The sequence below is a fragment of the Impatiens glandulifera genome, chromosome 6, assembly GCF_907164915.1.
Source record: "Impatiens glandulifera chromosome 6, dImpGla2.1, whole genome shotgun sequence".
NCBI classification, from domain to species: domain Eukaryota; kingdom Viridiplantae; phylum Streptophyta; class Magnoliopsida; order Ericales; family Balsaminaceae; genus Impatiens; species Impatiens glandulifera.
The window spans coordinates 15,804,496-15,820,897 of NC_061867.1; the positions used below are offsets into that span (position 1 = coordinate 15,804,496).

Sequence of the window (16,402 nt, forward strand, 5' to 3'; positions counted from 1 at the left end):
AACCATCATTTCATTATCTCACTAATCGCATCACTCAATTATTTTAAAAAAGAGGAAATATTCAATATTTAAGAAAATAAATTTATTTTATCATTTCATATTATTCTTTTATAAAAATAAATACCATCCTCTTTGAAATCACATCCACTAAATATTTGATAAATAAACCAAATTTATTTTAATAAACTCAATCCCAACCAAATCTAGAGGCATGCATATTTAAAATAATCTAAAATATCAAATCGACATAATGAGGCATGCATATATTAAAATAATCTACATTATATTTATTATCTATATCATATTCTTTGATTTTTTCAAAATAATTTATTATATAAAAATTGTTTATTGAAAAAGACATATTTTTCTTTCCTTACTTGGTTTGGTTCATTAAAGGAAACTATAAAAAGTGGCACTGAATGAATGCAATTTCAGAAGAAGAAGAATCACCATTGTAGATCGAGGGTTCTTTACTCTCTATCAGATCCCACATTGCAATTCGATTCATTTCTAGTTCCATACATTCTCAATTTTCACAATGTCTACTCAATTGGGTGAACAAATCTATCTATATATCTATCTCTCGGTTCTTTACAGAGAATTCAAGACTTACATTTTGATTATTGTTAAATTCACATGCAGGACAAGAACGTGAGGTTCAGAAGAATTATTGGGTTGAACATTCTTCAGAACTTACTATTGAAGCTATGATGCTTGATTCAAAAGCTGCTGATCTTGACAAAGAGGAGAGACCTGAGGTTTAAGATTTTTTCAATTTTTATTTCTTTAATTAACCTTTTCACGTGCAAATCTTGTTTTGATGAAGAGAAATAGGACAATGGTTGTTGTTTAAAGTAAAAATGGAAACAGTCTTTAAAGTGTGTTCATTATTAGATCTTAGATCTAATTGATTCTTCATTTGATTCATTCTCTGTTATAACAAACATTCATCCATCATTTCATCATATAGTTTATTGGATTACATATAGAGAGAATATTGGGGCTTTCTGTTTTTTTAATTGCTATTTGTTTATTGGATTACATATAGAGAGAATATTCCTCTTTGTTTTATCCAATTAAAATGTAGAATGGAAAATGTAAGCTACATAGTTCATGAGATGATGATGGGATTGATGTAACCTGGAGAAGGAGCAGATTTTACATTCTTTTACTGTTACTGGGTTTTAGTCTTTGTGATACTTAAAAAAAAATGTAAATACTATTTTTTCTAAATTGAAGTTTATTTTCTGGAATAAGTTAGGCGGATCTACTCATAAGGCTATCTGGGGTAACTCGCATGACCCATTTCTTTTTTTATCTATATAGCTAAGTGAACCAGGTAGATTTTGCTTGGTTGTTTAATATTATTATCCTTATATTCGGGTAAATTTTATGAAAAGTTTGTAGCCATAGTAGATTTTAAATCCTAACTCTGCCTTTTAGCATAACTCCATAGTCACGTTTTCCTTCAATTTAAGGTATTCTTAGTGGGAATCGAAAGATCTTTATTATTTTAATCAAGACTTTTTGCCCTTAAGTTATCCTAAATAGGGAGTTACAAGAAAAATTTTAAGTTCATGAATAACTTGAACTCTAGCAGATTCTGAAATATTTCTTGGGTTTCAACAGTAATCCAGAGAAGGTTTCAAATTATGTGGTATTTTGTTCTTAAAATATGTATTAATGTTCTTTTTAAATTATGAAATATGTTTTTGATCTCATGTATATCCACTAAACCTATCTTTATGAAATTTATCTTATTTTTTCCTTTAAGCTATAGTACTTCTGAATAATTAACATTAAAAGTTGCATCAAATATGATGTTTTATATATTGAAGTTCAATCAACTTTAATTTTCTTACAATAATATCCTGCTGTGATGTTTTATGCAATTTCATGTGTGATTCCTTAATCCAGTTCATTCATAAAAGTTACCATGCTGAAAATGGTGCAAATTTACCCAATTTTGCAGTAACCTTAGATCATCTAAAACTTTATCTAAATCTAAATATTTCAGAAAGTTCAAATATAGAATCTAGAACTGGAAACTATCTAATGGCCTGTTAAAGAAGCTCATATATAAGGAATGGTTTATGCAGGTTCTTTCTTTGTTACCACCTTATGAAGGAAAAACTGTACTGGAACTAGGTGCAGGAATTGGTCGCTTTACGGGTGAGCTAGCTAAGAAAGCTGGTCATGTCTTGGCTCTGGATTTTATTGAAAGTGTGATAAAGAAGGTATTCACATATACATTGATGCCTTCTGTTTGTTTTTATGGTATCTATTTGTTTTAACTATTGCAAATGTTTCAGAATGAAAGTATCAATGGACATTATGAGAATGTTAAATTCTTGTGTGCTGATGTAACATCATCTGATCTCGTTATTCCTGATGAATCCTTGGACATTATATTTTCAAACTGGCTACTGATGTATCTCTCTGACAATGAGGTGAGGTTTCTTTGGGTTGTTTTTGTATCAGTTTTTTTCATATAGATCATTATCCATAAAAGATCTACATTTCTTATGTTTTTTTCTTGCATCTTCTTTACTGCAGGTTGAGAATCTTGTGGAAAGAATGGTCAAATGGTTGAAGGTTGGTGGATATATTTTCTTTAGAGAGTCTTGCTTCCATCAATCAGGAGACCATAAGCGAAAGAACAACCCAACTCACTACCGTGAGCCTAGATATTACACAAAGGTATCTACTTGGGTCAATTGTTATCAGAGCATATGAAGTTAATGGATTAAACTAAAATTAATATATTAAGATAATGATATGATTCTGAAACAGAATAAAGATGAATTCCTTCTATAAAGAAAATGAGAACCTCAAATGGAATTCAATTTGTCTTGGAAAATCCCAATTTTATGAACCATTTATCTTAAATTATCCATGTTCTGAAAGAAAATGTTAAAGAGAGAAATAGTGTGTTGGTATGGTGAATGATCTTGATGAGAGATTGAAATCACTGCTCAATGTATGTTTAGATGGTTGAGACATAGAAGAACTCCATTAAAACTGGATACTTTTCTTTTCTTCAGAACATAGACAAGAGAAAAAGGCTTACAAAACCTGAAAAAGGTTAAAAGTATAAAATCAAGGAAACAGAGAGAATCCCCCATGAAAAAAAATGAAAACAAAGAGTAGAAAATGATGGATCCAAGTAATTTTTATGATTCCTACTTCTCAACAGGTCTTCAAAGAGTGTCATGTACGCGATAGTACTTCTGAGAATTCTTTTGAACTATCTCTCGTTGGTTGCAAGTGCATTGGAGCTTATGTGAAAAACAAAAAGAACCAGAACCAGGTAAAAAAATAATATAGTTTACAATCCTTCTGTTGGTGTTAATAATGTGTTCCATATCATTTAAGATCATAAAAGTTGTTTTTAACATCACTTGTTTTCCTTGTGCAGATTTGCTGGTTATGGCAGAAAGTTAGTTCTGACAATGATAGAGGGTTCCAGCAATTCCTTGACAATGTCCAGTACAAATCTAATGGAATTCTGCGCTATGAACGTGTGTTTGGAGAAGGATTTGTTAGTACAGGAGGAATAGGTATGCTATTTTTGCAATTGATAATTATATTGAAAACTCATATTTTATCATTGAAAGTGATTTTTTTTCATTTGGGTATGGTTTTCTGTTGGATCATGATCAGAAAAAAGTTACAAATTTAATGTTTTCAAGGCATGAAAAAAGTGTATAACAAAACAGCCCAAATTGTGTGGAAGTTTTTTATTTGAAGGGACAGAAGCACAATTTTCTGTCTTTGGATTATTTGAAAAATGGGTAGAGAGAAAGATTGTCTATATAGTATAAAGACTGAGAATTAGAACCGTTTGATTCAACAGAGACAACAAAAGAGTTTGTTGAAATGCTCGATCTTAAGCCTGGTCAGAAAGTCCTTGATGTGGGATGTGGAATCGGTGGAGGAGATTTCTACATGGCTGAGAAGTTCGATGTTCATGTAATTGGCATAGATCTTTCAGTCAATATGATCTCTTTTGCTCTAGAAAGGGCGGTTGGGCTAAAACATGCAGTTGAATTTGAAGTTGCTGACTGCACCAAGAAAACTTGCCCGGATAATTCATTTGATGTGATTTACAGCAGAGACACCATTCTCCACATTCAGGTAGATTTTCTATGTTCACTGATATGGAAATGTGTATATGTTTAATCAATTATAGTTTTATATTTAAAAGTTAAACAAAGAGAACAAGTTAGATTTACTAAACTTAAGTCTGTTGCATTCTTTCCATATCGTCTACCACAATTTATATCAATGTTTTCTTTTGTCAGGATAAACCTGCATTGTTCAAATCATTCTACAAATGGCTGAAACCGGGAGGCAAAGTTCTCATCAGTGACTATTGCAAGGGCGCCGGAACTCCAACAGTGGAGTTTGCTGGTTATATAAAGCAAAGAGGATATGATCTTCATGATGTCGAAACATATGGCCAGGTACTCTCTCAACATTGATCCTATTTGAAAAAAAATATGTACTTTGTCATAATATGTGTCATAATCATGATTCCATTGAAAAATCGCCAATATTGAAACTGAAAGTGATATTTTTATTCATTTTGTTGCTACCTATATTAGTAATCACACGTTACAAAATTTCATATCATGGACTTCTAAGTGTTATCTTTTTACTTTATTTGATATATGAATTATTTTTCAGATTATTATGATTTTTGACAAACATAACGAGTCTTATGTTGGACTCTTACAGATGCTTAGAGATGCTGGCTTTGTCGATGTTATTGCAGAGGATCGGACCAATCAGGTTCTCATAGTCATAAAAAACTTCACTTTTCACCGTAATGAATTTGTATCTTAACCATATTTTCTTTCTTTTCAGTTCTTAAGAGTTCTGCAAGACGAACTAGATAAGATTGAGAAGGAAAAGGAAGAATTCATTCAGGACTTCTCTAAGGTATGTGTGTGTATGATTAAACTTTAAATGACATGCATTGATGAAAGCAAAGATTTTTGATAGGCTAATTATTCCATGCATGCAAATGTATATTCTCTAGGAGGATTATGATGATATAGTTGGCGGTTGGAAATCAAAGTTGGTTAGGAGTTCGGCTGGCGAACAGCTGTGGGGTTTGTTCTATGGCGTCAAGAAATGAACAATGAACCGAAGAACGAGTGGTTAGCCACCTGCCCGAGTCTTGAATTATTGTGATCGTGTCGTTATGTTTGTTGCGAATAAAAGTGGTTCTTCTTAGGGTGGCTAGATTTAAGATTAGGTATTATTGGTTTCTTTGGAGACCATGGTTATTTTATGGATGTTTGGCTTATTAATGTTATGATCAGAACTTTATTTGGAAATTTAGCTTATTTGATATAATTAAATCTATATATTACGTGATTTGAATATGATAAATTTATATTTGAATAAAATTAAGAATTAAGAAATAATGGACAAAGTGAAAGTCCCTCATTTGAAAACATTAATGAAATGAATACAAAATAAATACAATTTGTGGTAAATTATTTGTCTTATTTTTTAACTAGGATAATCTAATCTATAGAATTTATATTTATTGCTTAAAAACTTACTCAAATATTAGGTGTTATAAGAAATTTCAAAAAGTAATTTTAGCTGAAAATTAACTAAAAGAGTAAGAAAATGAAATATATTTTGAGGTGCATTCTTATTTTAGATTGTGAGTGTTTTTTCAAATCGATTTTTAACGTATTGGGATAAAATGTTTAAATTCAAATATTTTTGAAATAAGATCCATACTCGAAAAAATTTATTTGAAATTATTATATTATAGTAATGTTTTTATTTTTATTTTGTTGATGAGTTGTTTTAAAATTAATTTAAAATATGTTAAAAAATTTAAATAGTTATCAAAACCAGTAATATTTGATACATCAAATCTTCCTAATATAGAAAATTTTGATTGAGTATAACCAATGAAACAGTGTTTATACAAAAAAAAAAAAAAAATTGATAGAAAATTTTGATTGAGTATAAACAATGAAATAATTCACCCATAGTTTTTTTTTAATTGACTTTTAACGGATTGGAATAAAATGTTTAAGATTGAATATTTTTGAAATAAGATCCAGAAAAAAATTTATTTAAAATTATTATATTATAGTAATGTTTTTATCTTTGATTTTGTTAATGAATTGTTTTAAAATTAATTTAAGATATGAAAAATATATGCTCAAAAATCCAAATAGTTATCAATCAATAATATTTGATACTTCAAATCTTTGAAATATAGAAATTTTTGATTGAGTATAACCAATGTAATAGAGATTATACAAAAAAAAATCGATTCAATCCAAAATCACCTAGTATATTGTGGATATAGAAAATTTTGATTGAGTATAACCAATGTAATAGAGATTATACAAAAAAATCGATTCAGTCCAAAATCACCTAGCATATTGTGGCTGCTGTCGCCCCGGTTTTAATATTTTTCGCCACCCTATATAGGAGAGAAAAGAGAGAATAGGGAGCAGCAGCATTCATCAACAGGCTGAAGAATGAAGAACAATTAGTTTAGGGTTTTAAAATAACATAAATAAAATGAAATAAAAAAATAATTTGGTTTTAAAAAATGGATAAAAAATTAATAATATAACAATCAAAATCAGGATTAATCAGGCAGCTTAAGACTCATCTCCAAACATTTGATAAACTGCAGTTGTAATCATCAAGCATAAGGAAAAGGAAATGAACTATTATCCTATAAAATCAAATAAGATCAAATAAAATAAAACCCTAAATCCTCAAATTCCACAATAAAAAACATGAAATAAAATAAAATCCTAAATCCTCAAATTCCACAATAAAAAACATCAAATGTTACAGTGATCTCAGATCATTAAACCAACTAATAAGTTAAAAAGCATTATTTCCCAATGCTAAATGCTAAAAAGTACATACAATAACTTCTCAACATCTAGACACTAACCGCCCCTGTACAAAGGGGCGGTTAGTGACCTTGAACTGACTGATGACTCGAAACAGGAAACATATTTGGATCGGCAATAGGGACAGAGGATGAAGGCTGAACTATGACCTGTTGTTCTTGAGAAGGAGAAGCATCAGCTGAAGTTAGAATGGGAAGTTGAACCTGGATTTTGAAATCTTTATATAAATTTCTCTATTAGCTGAAATTAAAATGGGAAGTTGTACCTGGATACTGAAAGGTGCGTACAAACTCTGTCGTGCAAGTTGTTCCAATTCTTGTAACGAACGAAGAGCATATGCAGTTGTGGTAGTATCTAAATGTGGCTTAACTGCATTCACTACCTGTTTGATTTTACCTTGCTGCAAAAAAAAAAACCGACATATATGACTTTTCATTGTATAAAAGGAGTAAAATAAAGACTTTTACAATGTTTTGAGACTCACAATATGTTCCAGCCTTCTTACAAGATCATCATTTGTAGGAGCAGATTCAAGCAACATTGTCTACAATCCATTGTGTTAACAGGAAAGAAAGCTGAATAAGTTATTTAATAAACAAACTTATACAAAAAATAATGTACCTGACATGTTAAACCAAAAATATAACTCGGTTCTCAAAATCGGACTATGATTTGAATGCTAATCATTTCATTGAAGAAAATGGTGTTAGTTGGGCTAGATATTGCATAAAACATAAAAGGGTGGCCCCTTGACTTCAACTGATTAATTTTGTGGTGGTCACCACAAGCTATCACTACTAATACTAAATGTCATAAGATGAAATAGCACCAAAAAAAGAAACAAATATGTCATAAACTAGAAAGTTGTAATGCAATTAATTCAGAAAAATCATAAATAATAACTTATAATAATAAAGAAAATTTAAATGCTACAGTTTTTATTACTATAGTTGTGACAAAGAAGATATCTAATTATATAATTACCATATTAAACAACTCAATTATTAACAATTATAGCATGCGTAAGTTTTTGTAGACTTATCTCTCTATCTTCCTTAAAATTTGTACAATTTCGTTGTCAGTCCTTACTTTTATTATAGTCCTTACTTTTATTACTTTTTAAATATTTAAATTTCTCATATAAATTATAAATCACTATCTAAATAATATAATCACTCTTGACTCTCAAGAGTTCAATATTCTACAGTTTTTGATAATTCATGATAATAGAAATGGATGAAATCGAGACATAAGTCAAAGGATAATTGGTTTCAGTAAAGTGATAAGAATACATTGTTCTTCACTCATTGAAGAGGACAGGTTGGCCAGCTTAGTGGAGACCCTTATGCAAATTACAATTCAATCAGAATTAATTTAATCATGACTGGCCCCCCGAATTTTAAGACTAGTGTCATTTATCATTCGACTATTCAAGGGGCGCCAACTCGATTCTCTTGGAAGGAAGTGTGGAAAGTCAAAATCCCTTTTAGAAATTCTCTTTTTGCATGGGAAGCAATTCACGAGGGAGTTTTAACTACTGTCAAACTTAAAAGGAAAGAGATGAATTTGGCTAGTAGGTGTTGTCTCTGTAAAAGGAACGAGGAAACTATCAATCACATTCTTAATTGAGAAAACTATGATTGAAATAGGGAGCTCACACCAAACAATTGAGGTTGTAAGTCTCCATACTTTCATAGGAAATGGACAAAAACACACAAATATGGAGAAGATCTTCTTCATGTTGTTGGAAGAGAATACATCTACTTTCCATTTGAACTCCTTTTCTTCCACATTGATGGCTTCTTGAAACACAAGCCATCCATGAAGTGACTTTTGATGAAAACATGACATGTCCTCAAAAGGTTTGTAAAAGAACAAGTGAAATGGTGAGATAACAAATGATTGGACATTGAAGCATTTTTTAATACATCTACTTTCCATTTGAACTCTTTTTCTTCCACATTGATGGCTTCTTGAAACACAAGCCATCCATGAAGTGACTTTTGATGAAAACATGACATGTCCTCAAAAGGTTTGTAAAAGAACAAGTGAAATGGTGAGATAACAAATGATTGGACATTGAAGCATTTTTGAGATTTGTAATATTTGGTTTTCATAGGGATCAAGTTGTTTTGACTTAATCTCTTTGAGAAATTTCTCACTTTTAGAAAGTATTAATTTACTTTTCTTGTAATCTTGAAAGAGAAGGAAACACCTTAACACAAGGGCTTTTCAATCTATCATAAAAAGACTTGGACTAACAAAGTCCCATAATGATCTTTTCCCAATGCAAAGTCTTCATCGAGACTTAAAACCTGAACCCTTTAAATCATTTCCATAACCTATTAAAACTATGTAGGTTTCTTTATGTGGCATTCACAGTTGAATATTCCATAGTCTACCAAGTGCCCAATAATCACATACCAAAGCCTCTTTGTTGGAAACAACTTAAACAAGATTTCAGAAGGTGGGCTTTATATAGTCTATCAACTCTCTAACCCAATAGTCATTCCAAAATGGCTCACTCTTCTCAACTGTCATTTAATTTGTTTAGAAAGTCCACCAAATATCTTCTAATTTTACACCACATACTAAAAGCAGGGTTCAAGTTGACTTCCTTTCTTTGGTGACACAACCCTCTTTTTCCAAGTCTCCAAAGTCATTTACTCAAAAATGCATTATTAAACACCTTATCAACATTGTTTAGCCAAGCCTCACTAATTGGGTTCTTGATCTCTAATTTGACAATTGAACCACAACTTTGATTTTCAAGGTGACCCCAAAAAAACACAAAAGGTGCTCTAATCAATGACATGTAGAAAATAGGAATAGCACACAAAGTAGTCTTGAGAAGAACCAACCTTTCTCCTCTTGAAATAATAATATAATTGTTGTTATAACTAAATTAAATCATAATAAAAAATACAAATCAAAATAATAGTACTAACCATTATAGTATGTGCTTGTGTACTTTGCATTTTATAACATTTTAAACAATATTTACTTTTTCAAAAACCAATAATAATAACAATAACAATAACAATAACAATGACAAGTGACAACTAATTAAAATAATAATATTAACAGCATGGGTTTTTTCAGAAAGACAACAGTATTAATTATATTTTTAGAAAAACAAAAATATTAATTTTACAAATTTATAAAGAAAGTAATTCTAATTATTTAATTATTCTCACTAATTATAAATGTTTGTTAATATGAGCACCTTTAGTAAGTTTTCACAATATAGCAAGTGACATATTTTGAAAGATACTTAATAATAGTAATAAATAATTGTGCAAAAAAAATGTTAAATCTAAGTTTGTATCAATGTATGTATTCATTGAGAGGTAATAGTGGTAAAAGTAATCGGTCATTGTAATATGTTTCCACCTTTTATTATGGAATTCTTCTCCTTGACTTGACCAATTATATTTTACTTCATAATACATAAATATTTAATGATAAGTTCAGAAAATTAATTTATAATATTGAGTTGAAAATCTGCAGCAATTAAATTAATAAGAAACACATAACAAATAATGAACCAAATCTAGCACAACGTTTAGTTTATTATTCAAGACTATTTGAATACTTGAATATATAATATATACCAAAAAGAATGTAATTAGTATCTTAATCCCTAATCTAAATAACCTATTGAAATTAAAGTAAATCAATGTACTTTCAATTAACCAATAAATTATACTACTATGTCAGATTGATTTATTTTCTTTAATGAAAAGAACTATTTTAACGGACTTATGTATGTCTCTCTCTCTAGAATAATTGATATCACTGTATAAGTCAAAGGCGCCATATCTATAAAGTTTCAAATTTGAAGGAAAAATAGTAAGAAATTTTACCTTTCGAGGTCTTCCTAATGGCTTTCCACTGAGTCTCCTAGCTTTCTTCATGCTGCTACCCTTTTTCCTTCCCCTCCGTTTCACTGGTGTTACTCCAACCGAAGCCTGTGCTTCTCCTCCATTAATGGTGGCCACAGGTAAAACAACATACTTTCGTGGTCTTCCACGTGGGTTGCTTCCACTCGGCTTCTGTACTAGCCTAGGCATGATTCTTGCAATGCTATCAATCTTCCTTGGACGACCTGGCTTTCTTTTGAGGTCACCAGTAGGAGATAATTGATCCGCAATCGGACCCATTTGGTCAGTTGGAAAAGTAAGAGTTTTCAGCTTAGGAGGCCTACCACGACCCCTCTTACCCAAAACAGACTGAAGTGGTGGTGCTGACGAGTCCTGAATAGGAACAGGCTCGTCCATGAGTCCCAGAGAAAGAAAAACAGCTTCCTGAATAGGAACAGGAGATGAAACAACTAGCTGATGGTTATGGTTTTCATTCCTCAGCTTAGGTGGTCGGCCAGGTCGTCTTTTGATTGAGGTAACAGGGGTAGGAATGACCACATCAGATTCCTGAATAGGAACAGATCCAGGTAGGGCATAGGAGTGTTTGACCATTACGAGCTGACCCGCTTGTTTCATCCACTTCAAGTGACGAGTTAACAAAGCGGCGTTGTCAGCTGGTAGGTTAGTGAAGACCTGCTCAATGTATTTCGCAATCGCTTGCCTACTCGATCCTTCCTGCTCCCTTAAAGCCCCAATCGCAGCTGATATCATCTGCAAAGTAAGTTAGGGCTTATTTTTAGAGAAAACCCTAATTAATTAATACCATTCGGGCAGCTGGAAATGAGTGATGCATTCAAATAATCAATGAAAATGAGAAAATTACTACATAGAGAAAGAAACGCACATATACAGAATTGGAATTGAATGAAAGTGAGATATAGAGAGAGAAAGGAAAAAGTGGATGTTGATGTTTAACCTCAGGGTAAGAAGGATAATTGTGACCGTTGTTAGGAGCGGGATTTGTTGCCGGAGATATGATATTCAACTGCTCCGGCGTCGGATGATTGACGGCGGCCGGCGGCGGATCTATTGAGGATGGGTCCATGGTGAAATGAGAGAGAAAACGTGAAGGAAGAAGAGAGAGAGAGAGATGATGATAAAAAAATAAAGCAGTAGAGAGAGAAGGTGAAAAAAAAAAGGGTTTTATTTTGTATTGACTGTTGTCGCTTTGATAGATTTGTTAATATGGACCGTTGGATTCTGATTCATATGTTTTTATCTGTTTCCTTTGTTAAGTGGCTTGTGTGATCTAGGGTTATTTGTCATCAAATCTAGTGGTTTTTTGGAAACTATTTATTTATATATTTTTAATATTAAATATTATATAAATATATAAAATTAATAATAAATTAAGTAATGAAAATAAAAATGAAAATGAATAATATGAACAATTTGTTTATAATGCATAAAATAATTTGTTTTTTATTTTATATTTTACCCAAGGTTCTAATTTTGTCTTATTTAATTATTTTTTTAATTTAAATTTTATTTGTTTACGACAAAACCAATATGTCAAAATTAGTTAAGGGAACATGTTTGAGATTTTTGAATGAGATTTTCAGACATATATTTTTGCGACCTAATTATTAAGAGAGAATGATAGGATAGAAAGATTCGGAGCAGAGGGCGAATAATGTGCACGTGTAACATTTTTTTATCTTTAATTTTTAAATAATATTATTATAATTTAGAATAGAGGTGAATAATGTGAATAATTTATTTATAATGCATTAAATAATTTTTTTAATAGATTTTATTTAAGGTTCCAATTTTGTCTCAATTAAATTAAGTTTTATTTTTTAAAATTTAAAATTTATTTATTTACGACAAAATGTCAAAATTAGTTAAGGGAATAACTTTGGGATGATTTTTGTATCTGAGATTTTCAGTATATATTTTTGCGAGCTAATTATTAAGAGAATGATAAGAGAGCTAAAAATTTTGAACAGAGAGCGAATAATGTGCACGTGTAACATTTTTTCTATCTTTAATTTTTAAATAATATTATTATAGTATAGAATAGAGGTGAATAATGTGAATAATTTATTTATAATGTATTAAATAATTTTTTTTATATTTTATTTAAGGTTCCAATTTTGTCTCAATTAAATTAAGTTTTATTTTTTAAAATTTAAAATTTATTTGTTTACGACAAAATGTCAAAATTAGTTAATGGAATAACTTTGGGATGTTCAGTATATATTTTTGCGACCTAATTATTAAGATAATGATAAGAGAGCTAAAAATTTTGAACAGAGAGCGAATAATGTGCACGTGTAACATTTTTTCTATCTTTAATTTTTAAATAATATTATTATAGTATAGAATAGAGGTGAATAATGTGAATAATTTATTTATAATGTATTAAATAATTTTTTTTATATTTTATTTAAGGTTACAATTTTGTCTCAATTAAATTAAGTTTTATTTTTTAAAATTTAAATTTTATTTGTTTACGACAAAATGTCAAAATTAGTTAAGGGAACAACTTTGGGATGATTATATATTTTATTGAAGATTCCAATTTTGTCCCAATTAAATTACGTTTTATTTTTTTTAATTTAAATTTTATTTGTTTACTACAAAATGTGGATGATTTTTGTATTTTTGCAAATTAATTATTAAGAGAAAGATATGAGATCTAAAGATTTGGAGCATAGAGCAAATAATGAATAATGTGCACATGTAACATTTTTTCTATCTTTAATTTTTAAATAATATTATTATAGTTTAGAATAGAGGTGAATAATGTGAATAATTTATTTATAATGTATAAAATAATTTTTTTATATATTTTATTGAAGGTTACAATTTTGTCTCAATTAAATTAAGTTTTATTTTTTAAAATTTAAATTTTATTTGTTTACGACAAAATGTCAAAATTAGTTAAAGGAACAACTTTTGATGATTTTTTTTTATCGTTTGCGACCTAATTATTAAGAGAATGATAGTAGAGCTAAACATTTGGAGTAGAGAGCAAATAATAAATAATGTGCTGTAACATTTTTTCTATCTTTAATTTTTAAATAATATTATTATAGTTTAGAATAGAGGTGAATAATGTGAATAATTTATTTATAATGCATTAAATAATTTTTTTTATATATTTTATTGAATGTTCCAATTTTGTCTCAATTAAATTAAGTTTTATTTTTTAAAATTTAAATTTTATTTGTTTACGAAAAAATATTAAAATTAGTTAAGGTAACAACTTTGGGAGGATTATATATTTTATTGAAGATTCCAATTTTGTCCCAATTAAATTAAGTTTTATTTTTTTAAATTTAAATTTTATATGTTTACGCACAAAATGTGGATGATTTTTGTATCTTTTGCGAACTAATTATTAAGAGAAAGATAGGAGATCTAAAGATTTGGAGCAGAGAGCAAATAATGAATAATGTGCACGTGTAACATTTTTTCTATCTTTAATTTTTAAATAATATTATTATAGTTTAGAATAGAGGTGAATAATGTGAATAATTTATTTCTAATGTATTAAATAATTTTTATTATATATTTTATTGAAGATTACAATTTTGTCTCAATTAAATTAAGTTTTATTTTTTTTAAATTTAAATTTTATTTGTTTACGACAAAATGTCAAAATTAATTAAAGGAACAACTTTGGATGATTTACTTTTTTTTTTTTTATCTTTTGCAACCTAATTATTAAAATAATAATAGTAGAGCTAAAGATTTGGAGTAGAGAGCGAATAATAAATAATGTGCACGTGTAACATTTTTTCTATTTTTAATTTTTAAATAATATTATTATAGTTTAGAATAGAGGTGAATAATGTGAATAATTTATTTATAATGCATTAAATAATTTTTTTACATATTTTATTGAAGGTTCCAATTTTGTCTCAATTAAATTAAGTTTTATTTTTTAAAATTTAAATTTTATTTGTTTACGACAAAATGTCAAAATTAGTTAAAGGAACAAATTTGGGATGATTATATATTTTATTGAAGATTCCAATTTTGTCCCAATTAAATTAAGTTTTATTTTTTTTAATTTAAATTTTATTTGTATACGACAAAATGTGGATGATTTTTTTTTATCTTTTGCGAACTAATTATTAAGAGAAAGATAGGAGATCTGAAGATTTGGAGCAGAGAGCAAATAATGAATAATGTGCATGTGTAACATTTTTTCTATCTTTAATTTTTAAATAATATTATTATAGTTTATAATAGAGGTGAATAATGTGAATAATTTATTTATAATGTATTAAATATTTTTTTTATATATTTTATTGAAGGTTACAATTTTGTCTCAGTTAAATTAAGTTTTATTTTTTAAAATTTAAATTTTATTTGTTTACGACAAAATGTCAAAATTAGTTAAAGTAACAACTTTGGATGATTTTTTTTTATCTTTTGCGACCTAATTATTAAGAGAATGATAGTAGAGCTAAAGATTTAGAATAGAGAGCGAATAATAAATAATGTGCACGTGTAACATTTTTTATATCTTTAATTTTTAAATAATATTATTATAGTTTAGAATAGAGCCAGGGAAAGTTCATTCACTCACCGCCCTAGACACTCTAAGATCGTGAATAATGTGAATAATTTATTTATAATGTATTAAATAATTTTTTTATATATTTTATTGAATGTTACAATTTTGTCTCAATTAAATTAAGTTTTATTTTTTTAAATTTAAATTTTATCTGTTTACGACAAAATGTCAAAATTAGTTAAAGGAACAACTTTGGATGATTTTTTTTTATCTTTGGCAACCTAATTATTAAGAGAATGATAGTAGAGCTAAAAATTTGGAGTAAAGAGCGAATAATAAATAATGTGCACGTGTAATATTTTTTCTATCTTTAATTTTTAAATAATATTATTATAGTTTAGAATAAAGGTGAATAATGTGAATAATTTATTTATAATGCATTAAATATTTTTTTTATATATTTTATTGAAGGTTCCAATTTTGTCTCAATTAAATTAAGTTTTATTTTTTTAAATTTAAATTTTATTTGTTTACGACAAAATGTCAAAATTAGTTAAGGTAACAACTTTGGGATGATTATATATTTTATTGAAGATTTCAATTTTGTCCCAATTAAATTAAATTTTATTTTTTAAAATTCAAATTTTATTTGTTTACGACAAAATGTGGATGATTTAAAATGTGGATGATTTTTGTATCTTTTGCTAACTAATTATTAAGAGAAAGATAGGAGATTTAAAGATTTGGAGCAGAGAGCAAATAATGAATAATGTGCTCGTGTAACATTTTTTCTATTTTTAATTTTTAAATAATATTATTATAGTTTAGAATAGAGGTGAATAATGTGAATAATTTATTTATAATGTATTAAATAATTTTTTTTATATATTTTATTGAAGGTTACAATTTTGTCTCAATTAAATTAAGTTTTATTTTTTAAAATTTAAATTTTATTTTTTTACGACAAAATGTCAAAATTAGTTAAAGGAACAACTTTGGATGATTTTTTTTTTTTTTGTATATTTTGCGACCTAATTATTAAGAGAATGATAGTAGAGCTAAAGATTTGGAGTAAGAGCGAATAATAAATAATGTGC

General features: G+C 28.2%; 2 protein-coding genes across 3 annotated transcripts; one reads left to right on the plus strand and one right to left on the minus strand.

Moving 5' to 3' along the window:
* The first annotated feature begins 399 nt into the window (after positions 1 to 399).
* Positions 400 to 5,345, plus strand: LOC124941836 (phosphoethanolamine N-methyltransferase 1-like). Its single transcript, XM_047482191.1, has 12 exons — positions 400 to 554; positions 643 to 758; positions 2,100 to 2,237; positions 2,313 to 2,450; positions 2,557 to 2,700; positions 3,197 to 3,310; positions 3,419 to 3,560; positions 3,857 to 4,137; positions 4,305 to 4,466; positions 4,741 to 4,794; positions 4,870 to 4,944; positions 5,045 to 5,345. Exons 1-12 carry the CDS (start codon positions 539 to 541, stop codon positions 5,141 to 5,143), a joined length of 1,479 nt encoding a protein of 492 aa, XP_047338147.1. The 5' UTR covers positions 400 to 538; the 3' UTR covers positions 5,144 to 5,345.
* Positions 5,346 to 6,727: 1,382 nt separating this feature from the next.
* On the minus strand, positions 6,728 to 11,953 carry LOC124941141. 2 transcript variants are annotated; one of them, XM_047481406.1, is made up of 5 exons: positions 11,751 to 11,953; positions 10,778 to 11,545; positions 7,396 to 7,455; positions 7,177 to 7,311; positions 6,728 to 7,068 (listed from the first exon to the last, which is right to left on the minus strand). In XM_047481406.1, the coding sequence occupies exons 1-5, from the start codon at positions 11,877 to 11,879 to the stop codon at positions 7,054 to 7,056; spliced, it is 1,107 nt and encodes a 368-aa protein (XP_047337362.1). In that variant the 5' UTR covers positions 11,880 to 11,953; the 3' UTR covers positions 6,728 to 7,053. The 2 variants fall into 2 exon arrangements, with proteins under 2 accessions (XP_047337362.1, XP_047337361.1); XM_047481405.1 differs by having other exon boundaries at positions 6,728 to 7,114.
* Between the last annotated feature and the right edge of the window lie 4,449 nt (positions 11,954 to 16,402).

What these genes read in the sequence shown, in the direction of transcription:
- LOC124941836 (XM_047482191.1), top strand. An exon ending in ATGTCGAAACATATGGCCAG is followed by an intron (nt 4,467 to 4,740) that starts GTACTCTCTCAA and finishes GGACTCTTACAG; the next exon opens with ATGCTTAGAGATGCTGGCTT. An exon ending in CAGAGGATCGGACCAATCAG is followed by an intron (nt 4,795 to 4,869) that starts GTTCTCATAGTC and finishes CTTTCTTTTCAG; the next exon opens with TTCTTAAGAGTTCTGCAAGA.
- LOC124941141 (XM_047481405.1), bottom strand. Translation starts at nt 11,879, where the DNA reads ATGGACCCATCCTCAATAGATCCGCCGCCGGCCGCCGTCAATCATCCG. An exon ending in CATTAGGAAGACCTCGAAAG is followed by an intron (nt 7,456 to 10,777) that starts GTAAAATTTCTT and finishes AATGGATTGTAG; the next exon opens with ACAATGTTGCTTGAATCTGC. An exon ending in TAAGAAGGCTGGAACATATT is followed by an intron (nt 7,312 to 7,395) that starts GTGAGTCTCAAA and finishes TTTTTTTTGCAG; the next exon opens with CAAGGTAAAATCAAACAGGT.